The sequence below is a fragment of the Trichosurus vulpecula genome, chromosome 5 (genome assembly GCF_011100635.1).
Source record: "Trichosurus vulpecula isolate mTriVul1 chromosome 5, mTriVul1.pri, whole genome shotgun sequence".
Lineage (NCBI taxonomy): Eukaryota > Metazoa > Chordata > Mammalia > Diprotodontia > Phalangeridae > Trichosurus > Trichosurus vulpecula.
The window spans coordinates 15,193,331-15,210,398 of NC_050577.1; the positions used below are offsets into that span (position 1 = coordinate 15,193,331).

At 43.0% G+C, this 17,068-nt stretch overlaps 1 protein-coding gene across 1 annotated transcript; it reads right to left on the reverse strand.

The window, feature by feature from the left end:
• Positions 1 to 1,764: 1,764 nt before the first annotated feature.
• On the reverse strand, positions 1,765 to 14,864 carry LOC118850208 (solute carrier family 40 member 1-like). The gene is made up of 9 exons (XM_036759440.1): positions 14,762 to 14,864; positions 12,279 to 12,346; positions 11,552 to 11,711; positions 9,495 to 9,610; positions 8,965 to 9,091; positions 7,237 to 7,438; positions 3,596 to 3,986; positions 3,406 to 3,541; positions 1,765 to 2,060 (listed from the first exon to the last, which is right to left on the reverse strand). Exons 1-9 carry the CDS (start codon positions 14,862 to 14,864, stop codon positions 1,765 to 1,767), a joined length of 1,599 nt encoding a protein of 532 aa, XP_036615335.1.
• Positions 14,865 to 17,068: the final 2,204 nt, after the last annotated feature.

Consider the following 17,068-nt stretch of genomic DNA (forward strand, 5'->3'; position numbering starts at 1 on the left):
CTCAGTCTCCTCTGCTGTTTCACTCACTAGGTATGAGTATCCCAAGACTCTCCCTTGGGTCCTCTTCTCTCTTCTCTAAGTGATCTCATTTGCCCCTCAAGGTTAAAGTCATTTCTATATAAATGGCTTACCAAACTATATATCCGGCCCTAATCTTTCTCTTGAGCATCATTCCTGCTTTGTCTTTTGCTTCCTGAATGTCTCAAAAACCTCCCCAACTCAATAGGACTAAAACAAACCTTTTATTTATCCCCGTTACTATCTGTCCTCCAGACTCCCCTTTTATGCTGTGGCTCCCTGTTCCAGTCATCCAGGTTTACAACTTCCCAGTTGTCCATGGTTCCTCTCTTTCCCTCATCTTCAAGATCCAACCAGTTGCTAAGGCTAGTCAATCCTACTTTCACAACATCTTTTGCATCTGTCTCTTCTTCTCCCTTCATAAGGACAGCCCCAACCTTTTAACTTGTGGCCCTGCCTCAAGTCTCTCCCCTCTCCCATCTGTCCTCCACCCAGCTTTTAAATTAATAAAGATATAGTTCCGATCACACTGGTTCATTCTTCAAGGAGCTTCAATATCTCCCCGTTGCCATTAGCAAAGATGGGAGACCCTCAGCCTGGCATTTCAAGTCTTCTATAAACTAGCCCTCACCTATATTTTCAGATTTTTTTTTTTCGGTATTGCTCCTCTTCGTATACTCTGTCTTCTAGTCCAAATGGTCCAATGCCAACCCAAAGCCAACATTCCATCTTCCACCACTGTGCCCTTGTGTAGGCTGTCTGTCTCCATGCATGGCATGCCCTCCCTTCTCAAATGTGCCTCTTAGGGTATCTGGTTTCCCTCAACACTCAGCTCAGCTGCCCCATCCTAGGTCTTTCTGGCCTCTGGCTCCACTTCTTAGTACATTCACTCTACTGAGATGACTTTGCATTTACTGATCTGTCCACTTAGCATATCCTTCCTAGTAGATTATAAGATCCCTGAGGGCTGAAAGTGTTTAGCTTTTAGCTTTCTATCTCTAGTGCCCATCACGGTGCAATACACACGGGGGCACTTGATAAATCTTTGCTGAAAAGAGTTGAATTTAATTGAAAAGAATATTATTCAGACTTCCTATTGGCTAACCCTGACATTATTCAGAGTTTGAATTTTAGCTGTAGCATTTATATACATACATGGTTCTTTCTCCTGAAGCTGAGCTATAGAAACCAACCCACAATGGAAGATCTATGCATTGCTCAGATGGTGTTCCTAAGGGATGGGTTTTTAAAGAATTGATCTAAGTTGTAGCAGTGTTCAAGCTGTAAATGATACTCACTTTCTCTCCATCCTTCAAGGCCAGCTGGAATGCCACCTCCTCCAAAAAGCCTAAAGTTATTTCTCTCTCGTGGTATCTCAGAGCATTTCTACCCCCTTTGACGTAATTGTCTTCTAATTTGTTTGGTATTCATCTGTATTCATGTCTTGGTGAGGATGGAGGGGGAGGGACCATATTTTACATCTCTTTACACATGGAGAGAACCACAATTGGTTTTCTAACCTGCCTCCTCAATTTTTGGCAGTAGAGCAATCACCTTCTTATTTAGTCATCCCAAACAGGGAAGGTGAGCTTCTTGAATGAATTAGTAATGAACAAATGAATGAATGAATGAAGGCATCAACTAGTGGAGAAGTGGCTAGAAACCATGATTGTGAAATCTGAACAATTTTACATGAGGAAATTCTCTAATGGGAGATGTTATCCGATAGGAAGAGTTACATATTTCTCAAGTTAAAAAGGCTTCCCTGTCTCTCTTTGGTGTTTTCTGGGTACGTGGATGTTGATTCCTGTATCTGCGAGCATAAACAAAATACATGGCGTGCCCCATAATCACAAAGATGATAGAAATGAACACCAACAGCCCAAATTGTTGAGGGGCTGGGGCCAGGATTACAAGGATAAAATGGATAAGGTCCATTAGGTAGTTCATAGAGCACTGCACACCATTCACAGTGCCACGTTCTGAATCTGCAATGTTTTCCTGAAGGAGCTGAGTCACAGTGAGGTCAAAGGACCAGAGACCTGCAAGAGAAAGATTTGAAAGAAATCAAAGTAGATGAAAGTATAGTCAAAGTAGCCTCTTTCAATATTGAAGCACTGTCAAAGTGGCCTCCTTCGATGTTGGAGCATTGTCAAAGTGGCCTACTTCAATATTGGAGCATGGTCAGAGTGGCCTCCTTCAATATTGGAGCATGTTAAAATGGCCTACTTCAATATTGGAGCACTGTCAGAGTGGCCTACTTCAATATTAAGGCACTATCAGAGTGACCTCCTTCAATATTGGAGCACTGTCAAAGTAGCCTCCTTCAATATTGGAACACTGTCAAATTAGTGACCTACTTTAATATTACAACACTGCCAGAACCTGCGATTGCGTGTTCCAGGGTCCTTACTTCACTGCCTCCCTTCCAATGATATCGATCCTGGACGATTAAATCCTTAGTCCTTCAATAGTTGCTATGGCCAAAAGAATTGGTTACAACCAATCTGGTGATGAACCTCTAGAAATGTATCTGGACAGGGCCTACCATAACAGATAGGGTTAGCTAACAAGATTTTCGCCTTGGCGGTGCCTAGAAGAAGTGGCACCCTTTGAGCATACTTAGCTTTCATGGTTCAGGGTAAGACTGCTACATATGCAGCTAGAGCGCTAGGGTTGGAAGCCTGCTTACATGCAACTTAGTAGGTACATTATGATGGACAGATCATTTCACAAGCCTAGCTTTGCCCTTCTGTAAAACGAGAAGGTTGGACCGGATGATCTCTAAGGTCCTTTCTGGCTCTTGAGATAGGATGTAACCAATCCAAAGTCATGTCTACCTCACGAGGAAAATCAGTGGCTTTAGGGGATAGAACACTGACCTTGGATTCAGAAAGACCTAAGTCTGAATCCTGTCCCTGTCCCTGACTCGTTGTATGACTCTGGACAAGCCTCTTAACCTTCCTTAGGCTCCAATTCCTCAGCTGTAAATTAGGCATAAAATAATGCTTCCTTCCAGAGTTGTGTTGTGCCTCTAAGAATACAGGAATGTAAAGTGCTTTGCCATCACTGAAGAATTATGAAAATGTTAGATATTATTATGAAGCATCTTTTGGGGAGGACTTTGAGGTGGGTCAGAGTGACACCTGAAAAGGGGAAAATGCCTGTCCGGATGTAATGGCCAGGTTTGGGACAGAAAACACAGATTTGGGTTTCACATGAGCTGATCTAGAACCCCAATGAGTTCCAGCTCCAGCAAACTGGTTGTTGGTCTTGCAGGAAAAAAATCAATTCTCCTTTCTCTAAGTCTCAAGAATAACTATGGTGCCTGCACATGGCCTTTAAAACTGTACAAGAAGCCATTCAACAGCTTTGACCAGGGCTTACCGATTCTGGCCAAGATCACTCCTGAGAAGAGCAGGATGATGGAGACATATGATTCAGGCTGGTTGCTCTCTTGTGTGCCATCCATCAGAACAGTATTATTGGTCCAGTGGATGGTTGAGCGGCCAGGAAGGATAGGCTGGTTAATGTTTCTTTCAAAAGGAGAAATATGTACTGGGTTCTCTTTCAGCACCTCATGACTTAGGGAAGAGTTCCGGCTTAGTGGAAGAGAGAAAATCCCCAAATCAAAAGGACTCCCTGGGGCAAAGACAGAAAACACACAGAGCAGCAAACAGCCTATGTGGAGACAGCTGGAGATGAGGCCCGTGTGAACTAAGCCATAGGACCTTCTTAACCTGGTAAAGAGGATTGTGCCCACAAAACCTGAGAAGGCTGAGATGGCCATAAGGAGGCTGAGAAGGGAGCCTCCGATCCCCTGTGTGTAGGCATAGCCTGTGGTGATACAGTCAAAGCCCAGCACAGTCGTGTACAAGAAGGCTAAACCCAAACCTGCCAAGAAGACAGTTTGCCTGCAATATGTCTTCCAGCCATCACAGCACGTCCGGACTAGTCTTTGCATCTTTCTGAGGCCAAGAGGAGACTTGGAGGTCATGTCCTGCTGGGCTTCCAGAGGAGATGGCTGGTCCTCTGGTCCTTCCAAAGTCTTGGGCATGTTGGCAAACTCATCGATGGTTGGACAAGAGTGAATTTCCCCTAAAAAAAATATATATGTGTGTGTGTGTGTGTGTGTGTGTGTGTGTGTGTGTGTGTGTGTGTGTGTTTTCAAGCCAGATGATGAGGATGTGTGCTTGACTAGTGATGCTGAGAACATATCATCTTCTCTCCAATCACTGCCCCTTACCTAAATTCCTCATCTTTATTGAGGACCCATCTATTGCCCCAGCCAACCCTGCTCAAAATGTTGGCACTATTCTTGATTCATCGCTCTCCCTTACACAGACTTCCAATCATTTACCAAGCTATGTCCATTTTACCTCTATAACATCTCTTGCCTGTGTCCCCTCCCTTCTACTCATATCACCCTAATTACCCCTTGTTTAGATTATTGTGATGTTCTATAAATGGATCTCCCTTAAATCTCTCTTGTCTCTAATTCCTCAACCACAGAACTGGAAAAAGAATTGGCCCAAAGCCCAGGTCTGATCATGTTACTCCTCAGCTCAGAGGCTTTAGCGATTCCCCATTGCCTTGAGTAGTGGTCTCCAAAGTGATCTCTGGGGCCAAGACTGACCATTCTATGGACCCAGATCTAACTCTCAGATCCAAAGGAAAGTCAGTGTGCATATCAGGAAATGGGGCAGGTGAGAAGAGAATTGGGCATGTTCTAAAGACAAGTTACCTCACGGGGAGTATCATATAAAATTTATATATATACGCACATATACGTGTATGTATATACACACATATATATATATGTATATATATATATATATATGGATATGTATGGTTATATGAGGCTTTGCCTGAAGTGCTATGTAGATATAATCTGTTATTGTGAATAATAAATTTCTTGAAGTTATGTATGCTTCCTTTTATGGCTTTTCATTAAGGTAAGAAATGAATTTTTTCAAGTCTTGGAGATAACATCCAATAAAACAAAATCATGTGAGTAAACAAAAGAAAATGTATTTTTTTAAAAAGTTTTTAAAGGGAGCCCACTGATTGAGTCCTAGTTGTGGCCAATCCTAGAAGGAGCCAAGGACTTGGATAGTACTCAGGAGGGATAAGTAGAGTCCTATAAATGCATTCATTCGTTCATTCAGAAAACCTTTATTAAGCACCTACTATGTGCCTCATGCAAGAAGCTGGAGAAACAAAGGACAAAACTGACCAAAAATCTCTGGCCTGAAGAAACTTCCATTATATTGAAAGGAGGGAGTGGTGTCACTTAGTCCAACACCTCTCCAAATCCCACAGCATCCCTCACAAGTGGTCTCAACTAAAGCTCTTCCGGTGACAAGAAACTCTCTACCCCTGGAGACAATTGACATTACTTTTGAACACAGAAAGTAGGGCTATAGGAGGCAGCCAGGATCAGTATTACCAGCAACACTTTGAGAAGGAAGGAGGGAAGGAAAGAAGGAAGGAAGGAAAGAAGGAAGGAAGGAAGGAAGGAAGGAAGGAAGGAAGGAAGGAAGGAAGGAAGGAAGGAAGGAAGGAAGGGGAATATCTTTTTTTTTTGGTAGTTACAGAAAGTGAGAATAATGATGTTGCCATTTTCTGTAAACACAAACTATTCCTTTTACAGAGATTGGTGGACTTGCATTTGAACATAATATATTACACTTTGCTACATGAGGCTGGGCCTGGAGTCAGGAAAACTCCTCTTCCTGAATTCAAATCTCCCCTCAGACACTTACTAGCTGTGTGACCCTGGGCAAGTCACTTAACCCTGTTTGCCTCAGTTTCATCATCTATAAATGAGCTGGAGAAGGAAATGGCAAACCGCTCCAGTATCTCTGCCAAGAAAATCCCAAATGGGGTCATGAAGAGTCAGACATGACTGAAAATGACTGAACAACATGTTTCCATCTCTGGATAAATTTTTATACGGCCTTTGTATCGATCATCCCCCATGCCTGGAACATGCTCCCCTTTATCCCTGCCTCAGAGAGCTCCTCTCTTCCTTTAAGATTCAGTCCAAGCACCATTTTCAACGTAAAGCTTTTCCTGCTCTCCCCTTGCCCTCCCCCCAAATCATCTTGTATTAAAATACTTTGAATGTATTCACTTAATATTTCTGCTGTATATATTTTTATGTATACTTGTTATCTCCTCCATTAGAATGCAAAGTCATGAGTGGGGATTATTAAATTCTTGAAAGAGCTTAATTAATGCCTGTCAACTGATTGATTGATAGATCCCTATGAAGTGGGGTAGGATCAGTTTTGTTTCTCCCCTGGGACCCCACTGAGTACCTCCCTAAGCAGCAGGTGGGGACTGTTGTTGAAAAAATTACTCTCAAGACCCACATTTTCTAAAGTGGCTAAAACATCCACACCCTGAGATCCCACTGCTAGGTATATGCCCCAGGAAGTCGTTGTGGAAAAAAAAGAAAAGGTCTCATAGACACCAGAATATTGGCACTTTTTTTGCTGTAGTGAAGAACTGGAAATAAACATGCCTATATGTTGGGGAATGGTGGAAGAAGTCATGTTGCATAAATATAACAGAATATTACTGCGAGAAACAATGGATGTGATGAAAACAAAGAAGCATGGGAAGGCTTGCACAAACCGATGCAAAGTGAAGGAAACAGACCCAGGAAAATAACATATAAAATGGCTTCAACAAAGAAAATAACAACAACCATGAAACAATCCAAAGTGAATGTTCTTTGCAAATGCGCAAAGAGTAAGCTTGGTCCCGAAGAAAAGATATGATGAGTCCCCGCCCCACCAGCCCTTTGGCATAGGTGGGGGAGGGGGTCCATAGGTGTGTAATATTACATATCACATCAGATTATTTTCAGTATGTTGACCAGTTTTACTGAATTTTTTGTCTTCTTTTTTTGTCTTTTTTTAATCCTCCCCCCCACCTTTTTAAAGAATGACTTATTGGGAAGGCGTGAGAGAGGAATAGAGTGGAAATGTAGGCGATGTAAAAATAAAAGATATCAAAAATCTATTTATAGAATGTTCCATTTTCAGATGGGAAGTTGGGAGTGAATGTCTCTCAAGGGCCAGAAAGTAGAAGCCAATGGAATGACAAAATTCAAAAAAGAAGACCAAGTCAGGAACCGTGGTGAAGTGAGAATTACCTTGAGAGCTGATGAGCTCTAACTGCCTTTTTAGAAAGCTGTCCCCTGTGCACCTCCGGGGTTTGGCAGCCAGCTGAGGAACTAGCTGGTAAACTTTAGACAGGAAGAGGAACTCAACCAGCAGAGACACCAAATTCCATCCCAGGATGAAGCCACAACCAATGACATTAGATGCCCATGCCATCACCTGTCCCACAGAGAGGGGGGCAAAGATGTTGATGATTTGGTCCATTCTTCGAATCATTGCATTCATGCCTAGAAGGGAGAGTAAACCAATACATTTCACTGCACAGTGAGTAGAGATCACCACACCCAACGTCCAAGAATCATTGAAGATATTGAGGTCCCTTCTAGTGCTCAAGGTCTGTGACCAAATGATTGATTCATCAGAGGTATGTAGAGCACAGGCATCCTTGAGTTCCATTCTCCATTTTTTGGAGGAGGAAACCAAGACTCAGAAAGGAAAACTGATCATAGAACTGGTTAGCGGCAGAGATAGGAGTGAATCCCAGGTGTTGTGACCCCTGGTAAAAACTTCTCATCACAATGCTTGACAGGATGTGAAAACACAAATTCAAGTGAGTTAAATATCCACAACTGCAGTCTACTGTACATCACCTTAGTGTGGCTTAAAAGCCAGGACCAGCAATAAAGAGACAGTCTTGTGTAGTGGGAAATGCCTTAAGAGCCTTAGAATCACAAATCAATATCAGGATTGAATATTAGAGGTTAAGGTCGTCCAATGCCCTCTCTGATTCATCCTCCACTCAGCTGCCAAAGGATATTCTAAGTCTAGGGTTTAATCACGTCATCCCTCTGCTTGATGACCTCCCTGTTACCTTCAGGATCAACTATAAAGTTATCTGCTATTTAAAGTTCTTTATAACCTAGAACTTTCCTGCTTCCCAGTTTTACATCTTTTACAAACTCCAGTACTCCACACTAATCTATTTCCAGTTTCTCAAACACAACACTCCATCTCCCACCTCCATGCTTTTGCACTAGCTGTGCCCCATGCCTTCCATGCCCTGTCTCCTCATTGCTACCTCCTAGCTTTCTGGCTTCCTTCTATACACAGCCCAAATCCCACTTTCTGTAGGAGGTTTTTCCTGATCCCCTGGTGCTAATATCTTCTCTCCAAAATTACCTCCCATCTACTTCATATATATCTTATATGTACAATTCTTTGCATGTTTTCTCTCTAATTAGAACATGAGGTCCTTGAGAACAGGGAATCTGATTTTGTATTTTTGTCTTTCTTTCTATCCTGTTTTAATAGGATATTTTAATGAATTATTCTTGCTAACTAGGTGCTACAGAGGTGGCATGGGATAGCTGATAGAGAGCTGGCCTCAGAGCTAGGAAGACCTAGGTTCATGTACTGTGTGTAACATACCAGCTGTGTGATCCTAGATGAGTCACTTGGGGAGGGCCTCTCAGGATCCTAGGCAATTTTTTTGGCAATTTTTTTTTAGATTGTAAGGTGCTGACCTGCATTATTTGAGGGAATTTTCTCACCAGGAATTCCCTACACCTAGGAAATCCCAGGTCTGCCCCTTCTTTCTCCCACTACATTTCAGCACCCTGAGTAGAGGTCTAGTCACCCTGCCCTAGTTATGGCTCCCACAGACACAGATACTCCTCTTGGGCTCTACTGAATTTGCTCATTATCCTTTTGGGGGAAGAATTAAGAGCCTGGGCATTCCTTAATTTCTATTGCCCAGGGTAATAAAGTATTTTCATGATGCTCATTTGTGGGTGAAGCATTGCCTAGGACTTACCAGCGAGCTGGCTTCTGTTGTCTCCAGTGATGACCACGATCCAGTCTCTCTGAATGGTGATAGTCAGGGCTGTGCTGGCCAGGTTGGCCAGATCTGCTAGGATAATCACTGCCACATAGCAGGCCACCTATGAGGAGGGGTTGGAAAGCAGAGTTCGAAATCTGAGAATAGACTTTAATAGGCAAATAGTCCTCCTAGTGACGGATTCAACTTAGGGGAGGCAGAAAGTACTGTTCTGTTGACTCGATGAGCTTTCTTCCTGCCCCTTCCATCAGCCCCAGATCTGATGCTAATTTTGGTCCTGCTGACAGGAGGCCCACAATTCTGCTGTCTTTGCATGCCTTTGATTTAGGGTCTGATTTGCAGCTTCGAGGTAAAAAGCAGCACTAAAGAAAGACTAGCTAGGTTTAAAACCCGAGTCCCCAGAATGCTATAGAACAAGCAAGTGCTGCTGTCCCTGGCAGGAAGACACAGCCCAGACCTCTTAAGTTTCATTTCATTGTGCAAGAGGAAGATGAGTACACACGTACCATGAGCCAGCCCTGCCAGATGCCTTCAATCTCGCTTTTGTAGGAGAACACCAACATTAGGACCACACAGCAGGCAGTGACAGAAGAGTTCTGAAGGAACAGGGATGCATGAGCCACTGGGGGTAAAGGAGATAACCTGCTCAGCACAAGCTTCTAAGTGTATACAGAAGAGAACCAATTCCCTGCCATATAACATAGGCATATCCATTTAACCAGATCCCTATGCCTGCCCCAAGTGACATTTTAATCCACATCTGTAATTCAACAGCAAGGTTATATTTTCATCAAGCAGATACAATAGAAATACATTTCAACAATTTAGACCAGCATCTTATACCATACACCAAAATCCATTCTAAATGGATCAATAGCCTAAATACAAAAGATTTCAGAGGACAGTGAAAGGCCACATATTTCAGCACTGTAATTAGGACTCAAATTCATAACCAGATGATGGTTAGAGCAAATTAGGAAAGACAAAATAGACAGTTTAGATTACATACATGGGAAGATTTACATGAACTTAGCCTGACTATGGAGGGTCTCATAGCCAGTAAGATGGTGATGAATTCTTTGACCAGGAAATTCAGGAAACAAAAGAAAATAACAAAATAATCCTCAAACCTTCTGCTTTCTCAGTGATGCTGACAAAGAGGCCAGGATGCGGGGCAGGAGAGTGTGTACACCCAACTTTCTGATCAATTAGAAATGTAAATTGGCTAACTCTTTAGGATGGACCGACACTAGCTGTCTCCTTAATGGGAAGACCCTGAAGCCACAGGGCTGGGAGGGAAAAAAGAAAAGCTGAAGGTGTCCCACACCTCTGACCTCCTCAAATTCCTTTGCACTTTCCTCATATTTACTTTACATGTATTTTATATCTGTGTCTGTTTCTTATTTCTAATAGAACATAAGCTCCTTGGGGCAGGCACTACTTAACTTTGTATTCTGGTGTCATTAGGTGCTTGTTTTTTGAAAATGATAGATGGATTGACTGGATCATTTAAGAAGAAGGTGAGAGAGATAGTCAGCTGCCAAAAGCTCTAGGGACATCTGTGTTTGATCAGGTAAGCCCTTAAACAAACCTGAGTTTATCTGACAAATTATAATAACACAAGTATGTATCTCAGAATATCAGTAGCTCTGGAATATCAATGTGGATACTCCAATCAAAGGTACAGATAGCAGCCTGCGCAAGCCTTTTCATCTCATATGACTCTTGTTCATGTCTTCCCTTAAGTCCTTGATGGGGGACCTACCCAGAACATAGGAAGGCCTCTGTGGGTATTCAGACAGTCCACTTGTCTGTCATTCATCACTCACTGGATGACCAGTGCATCTTCTTTCCCAGTCTTTGGGCAGACATCTCTTTGACATCTCTTAAAATTCTTGTTGGTAATGAATTAAAGTCTAATCACACCACCCACCGGGTTGGGTGACTGTCAGCAAACTTTGAGTTCTATTTGATTGTGAGTTCCTTGTCCTGTTTTTGTTTTCCTCTTTTCATATCCCCAGAGCACAGCACAGTGCCTGGCACACAGTAGGCGCTTAATAAATGTTTATTGGATTAAATTGGTTTGGAACCCAAAGTCATAGTACCTTGAATCTTCAAGTCTAGGATCTAAGGCAGCTAGGGGGAACAGTGGATAGATAGAATGTTGGATTAGGAGTCAGGAAGAACTCACTTCAAATCCCATCTCAGGCTGTGTGACCCTGAACCATTCACATAACCTTCCAGCCTCAGTTTCCTCATATGTAAAATAAGAGTAATATTGTGAAGATCCAATGAGATGACATATGAAAAGCGCTTTGCACCCCTTAAAGGGGCATAGAAGTGCTAGCTATTATTCTCAATTAATCAATATCCTCTTAACCTCAGTTGGATCATCTAGAAAATGCATGTAATAACAGCCCCTCCTGGAGCTGTTGTGAGAATCAAAGGAGATCATTTTTGTAAAATGTTTTGCGCATTTTAAAGTGCTATAGAAGGGTTAGCTATTATTGGTTAAACATCTGCTATGGACAGGCACCGTGCTTGTGATTAGACGATGAATTACCTTTGTTTCTTGGTTTTCTGTCAATCCAATCTCCAATTAAAACGCCAAACACCAACACTGAGCCAGCCACCGCTAAGCCAAAAACCGCTGTCAGAAGAAGGTTGCGTCCATATAACTCTATCAGGAACACAGACAGAGCAAAGTGCCACATTCGGTCTCCCTACAAGGCAGCCGAGGCCACAAAACAAAACAAAACGAAACAGAAAACAGAAAAAGGGCTGGGCTGGGGGTTGTTCTTCCTCCGGTGACCAAGGAAATTTAATTGTGAATAAGATGCATGGACACTGGGGACAGGCCACCTTGCTGGGGTTTTCCAGAATTAGGAAGGCAGGACAATATTTTCCTACAATCCAACCAGCTCTCATTTATCCAGTGCAGTGAGGAAGAAAGAAGACTGGATTTGGAGTCAGAGGACCTGGATTCAAATCACTGTCCCTCCCCGGGCCTCAGTTTCTCCATCTGTAAAATGAAGGGGTGGGAGCAAGTGGTCTCTGAGGTTCCTTCCCATTCTAGATCTATGGTTCTAGGTGTGGGCATCGGTTTCCTCATCTAGAAAGTGAAGGGGTTGAATGTGACCTCAAAGATCCCATCCACTCTAAAACTAAGATCGTAAAACATTCCCATATGACCCAATGTCAAGATTTGTTTGTGAAATTTCAGTTGTTCTCAACCTCATAGCTCTCTTGATCATTCAAAACACAGGAATAATTATTTGACTTCATCTTACCCATATAGAAAGCGCACAGCTGACATAAACCAAAACTCTTGGCCCCAGGAGGGAGTTCAAAGTTGCCCCTAAAACACACACAACCAAACCATGAAAGACATTTCCACGTAAATCTTGTCAAAGACATACTTGGTTTATTTCTTCTATGCAAAGGAAAACCTGGGTGGCCATTGCCCAGTGGGAGAGAAGGATTTGAGAGCCCAACCAGTGGTGTTCCCATGTGACTGCCGAGGGCATCCAGGAGGTCTGAAGTATGCTCCTCTGGGTCCCTAGAAGTACCCTCAGGACCCTCTCAGAGGCACAAATAGCCTGGGGGTGGGGGTGGGGGCCACCGGGCTCTGCAGTTGTTGGAAGCCAGGTTCAAGTGCCTCATCCTTTTTGCTCACCAATACTTCCTTTCTCTTCAATGCTCACAAATGGGTTTGTTTCAGCATAGAGCAAGCCCCAGTTTTCCAGTACTGGATATAGCTCAGGATTCAGTATCTAGAAGACCTGAGTTCAAATTCTGCTTCAAATACTTCCTAGCTGCACTATTCCTAGGCAAGTCACTTTGTCTCTTAATCAAACAAGCAACAACCATCAAGCATTTGCTTACTATGGGCCAGGTAGGGTGAGCAATGAGGAGGCAGTTTCTTCATCTCTAAATTGGGGACAATAATAATACTTGTAACATTTCTCTCCCAGGAGAGAATGTGTGTAAAGTTCTTTGCAAACGTCGAATACTCACATAAATGGTAATTATTATCATAGGAGAATAAATGGCAAGGAACCTGTTTCTAGCTCAGGAATCTGCCTCTTGTAGATTGAGTAGAACTGTAGCAAAAGGGGCAAATTTCAGACCTGGGAACAATGGCTCACGTTTCTAGTGTGAGGCTTTTGTCATAAGCCTGTGCAACGGGGAATGTGGGCATAATTCTTCTCATTTTACAGCTGAGAAAACTGAGGCTCTTCGGGGCGAAGGGACTTAGCTACGGTCAAAGAGCTAGTAAGAGTTAGAGCCAGAATCTGAATCCACATCTTCTCACTCCAAGGACAGTGTACTTTCCAACATGTCATGCTATAGTTTAAAAATATGACCTTGTAACAATAGTAGACAAATAAATTATGGTACCATAATTTAATAGCACAGACCCTTCCAAGTGGCAGAAAAAGGTTGGATTCCATTGATAATTTTAGAAAATGTCCCTTACACCAGGATAAACATATTTGGAAACTGTGTGGATGTTGCTCTCTGACAAGAGAAGAACCAAAGTCAATTTCTGGTGACTGGGATCTCTCTCTGTGTCTGTCTCTGTGTTTTTCTCTGTGTGTCTGTGTGTCTGTGTGTGTGTGTCTCTCTCTCTGTGTGTCTCTCTACGTCCACCTCTCTGTCTGTGTCTCTGTCTATATCTCTCTCTCTCTGTCTCTCCCTTTGTCTCTTTTTCTCTGGGTATCTCTGTCGGTATCTCTCTGTAGCCCTCCCTACACTCAGCCCTGTGTTGAGGGCTGTCAGAGAAAGTCAAGGACATAGCCCAGACCCAGGTAACAGCCTGGTTTTTAATTTAAAGGCATTTTCAGTTATGGAGTGAAAATAAACAGTTTGCCCTCAAGTGAAATGGGAAACAGAATCCACTTTGGCAGCTGGAGCCTTCAATTTAAATGGAAGTGATTGAATTGAGGGCTTGAAGCATATTTTCGTTAATAATTAAGCAAAGGGGCTTTTTTCTCCCTCCATTTCCTTGTGGCCACTAAGATCATGCTTCTCCCTCCACTCTCTTGAAACCCAACAGATCTCAAAAGAAAAGCCAGGCTCCAAACTGCAGGGAGAGACCCGATTAAAGCGTTAGCCTCGAAGGCCATGGTCAGTCACGGAAGTGTCTCACCCATTTATCTCCCTGGGTGGGAGCCCTGCAGGAATTCACATTTGTAAAATTCTCCGGGATTGTCAACCGGAAAGTGCTTCTGTTGCATTCGGTACCATTTGAAATCCATCATGGAGAGAAGCCTTCCCCCGTGAGCAATGGATGCTATGCAGGCTCTTCAGACATGCGAGGCTCTTTGGATTGGGGATTTCACTTCACCCTAAACCCCGTGCTTTGCAATTTAATCTTACAAATGAAAGAAAGCAGGAGTCACTAGTGAAAACAGAATAAGAGATGACATTTTACAGTCATTGCTCTAACTAGACACTAACAAGGTATTTTTAATATTCAATTCAACTAGGCAACAAGAAACCACTCCGAGAGAGCCTTTGGAAAACAGGCCAAATTGCTTAGTGACATTTAAATTAGAGAAATTCTGTTTTTGCGGCACGTCATTACACAAAGAACAAATGCATGAAAAAAACCCTATTCATTTTGCTTAATCAAATCCCCCCATGCCCAGTGGCACTGGGTAATTTCAGACTGATGATGTTAACAGAGCAATATTTCCAACCCAGAGAGAGATTGCGTCTTTTCCCAACCCAGCTAGCTTTGGAGAGTGAAGCCTTGTTGGCGACCTACCTAAACGTCTCTTTTCTCTCCTAATTTGTCTGGTGCCTACGATTTCACTCAGTTTCTCTTTATTTCCACAGTCTTTGATATCGTTGCCTTCTCTCATCATCATTGCGTACTGTGAACAAGAGATTTTAGAGAATGACAGATTTATTCAGGGGACCTTGCATGGCTGTAAACTGTGAGAAATTAACAAGCTCTCCCTTTAATTCCAATTGGATTTCCCCTAAAAACCGCTCCCACTTGATTCTTTCGACTGGAATAAGTTAATTGTACAATCTATTATAGGGTCTACTGCATAGGAATAAAGTCGAAGTACTTGTCAACAAACGAGGCATGTTAATAATGCCCCAAACCAATTACTCCGTCAGCAGCAATCAAAAGCCCTCCCAGTTTTAATTTATCAAAAAGAGAGAGAGAGAAAGAGAGAGAGACAGAGAGGAAAAAGAGAGACAGAGATGGGGGGAGGGGAGAGAAAGAGAGACAGACAGAGACATAGAGAGGCAGAGACAGACAGACGGACAGAGAGAGACAGAGAGAGGGAGGGACAGAGTTAAACAGTAAACAGCCCTTAATAAACACATTACATTTCCACTTTAATTATTCAACAGGGTAAATTGATTACATTTGCTCTAATTAATGAAAGTTTGAAAGTGAAAAGAAAACCACAAGCCCATTTACAAGAACACAGCAATGAGCTTCAAATGTTTGCTCCCACCTGCTAAGCATTTGATTTAAAACAAGAAGCATCTGAAACTCAGTGAATTGTTTTACTCACCCAGTGCAGGCATCAGGGTGGAGCTTTTCATGTGTTCCAGCTTTGAGTCAGGCCTCGGTTTCCCATTCACTCCCCAGAGACCATGTGCAAAGATGTAACTGGTCAGTGAAAGGTTTCTAAAACTTACATGTGCCCTTGTCCACACACGAACCCCATTGTGCAAAAAGTGCTGGGTGTGCAAATGCTTCCTCTGGGTCATCAGATGAAAAGCCAGCAGTTTCTGCTCCCCGTGACAGGCTAGTAGAACATAATAAAAACTGGGCTCATCTGCACCGTCTCAATCTAAGTGCTGGGCCAAGGGAATGTGGTAGACAGTCCTGAGTCTGGTCTCTCTCCTGCTGCAACCTGCATGGGCAGAAAACAGGGAAAGGCTAGCGCAGACACACTTGGCCGCCTCTCCTGGTGTGTTCCAAAACTTGCATGTCAAATCCAGAATAGAGGTTGCAGAAATATTATTAATAACTGATTGAATAAGGCTCCAGGTAACAAGTGCCACCCAAATGTTAGCTAGGAAGCAGGTTCGATATTATGCTTTCTAGGCATCCTCAGAACAGCTCTGATGTTGATAAGACCCCAAAGTTTCACATGTTTATCTCCATTCTAGAGCTAAGAAATCAGGGCTAAGAGAGGGGAGGAGACTGACTTGTCCAGGGTCATACTACTAGACAGCACCTGAACTGAAATTTGAACCTAGATCTTGACTCCAAGCTCATTAGTCTCCCTGCAACACCATGCTACAAAGAAACCCATCAATAGAGAGCATTTTTTTCAATGCCGGAGTGCTTGTAGAGAGCAGCAGCCAGTCAAGCACAAGGTGGTGATCCATAGAAGGGTGTGGGATGGTTGGTACCCTCCCAGCCCCCATTCCAATGGCCTTTGCCCTCGCATTGAGCGCCATCCTTCCAAGTACCTGGTGCCCTTAGCTGCTCAGGGCCTCATCAGGATCCCCTCATTAGTCCTGTCTCACATGGTTAACCTCTCTGCCCACTCTCCTCAGGATCCCCACTTACTTTTTCTGTGCCTCATTTACTCTCTGTTCTCTTGTTCCTTTCTGCTAATTGTTGCTTTCAAAGGCTTTAATAAACTAATTTATGCTAAGGTGTATGTGTCTTAATGGATCACTGCTCAAAGGAGTATTTACCACTAAAAAAGGGTATTCCTTTAACTCAAAGGAACTAATGCTAACTTTCCAGAAATCAGGGAGAGGCTGCTGGGTATATTGTTAGTTGGGAAACATTCCTAGCCCCCTCCAAACTCACATGTCGTAGAAGCAGCATCTTTGGCTAAGCAGCATCTCATAAAGCTGGCATTATAAATCTTACCATCCATGACCAAAACTAAATGATTTGCCCAGGGTCACACAGCTAGTAAAGGACCCTAGATTCAAACTCTTCCTGACTCCATATCCCTCTGACCATTATGAAGGATGGGGGAGAGAGAAAACCTGCCTTTGATCAGGGTGTAAATATGTTCCCAAGTCTGCAACATTTCATGAGCCCAGCCTACACTTTCCAAAGCCATCTTGCTGACTTGGGACA

What these genes read in the sequence shown, in the direction of transcription:
- LOC118850208 (XM_036759440.1), bottom strand. Translation starts at nt 14,864, where the DNA reads ATGATGATGAGAGAAGGCAACGATATCAAAGACTGTGGAAATAAAGAG. An exon ending in GCTGTGCGCTTTCTATATGG is followed by an intron (nt 11,712 to 12,278) that starts GTAAGATGAAGT and finishes GCTGCCTTGTAG; the next exon opens with GGAGACCGAATGTGGCACTT. An exon ending in CTGGCTGCCAAACCCCGGAG is followed by an intron (nt 3,987 to 7,236) that starts GTGCACAGGGGA and finishes TCTTGGCCTCAG; the next exon opens with AAAGATGCAAAGACTAGTCC.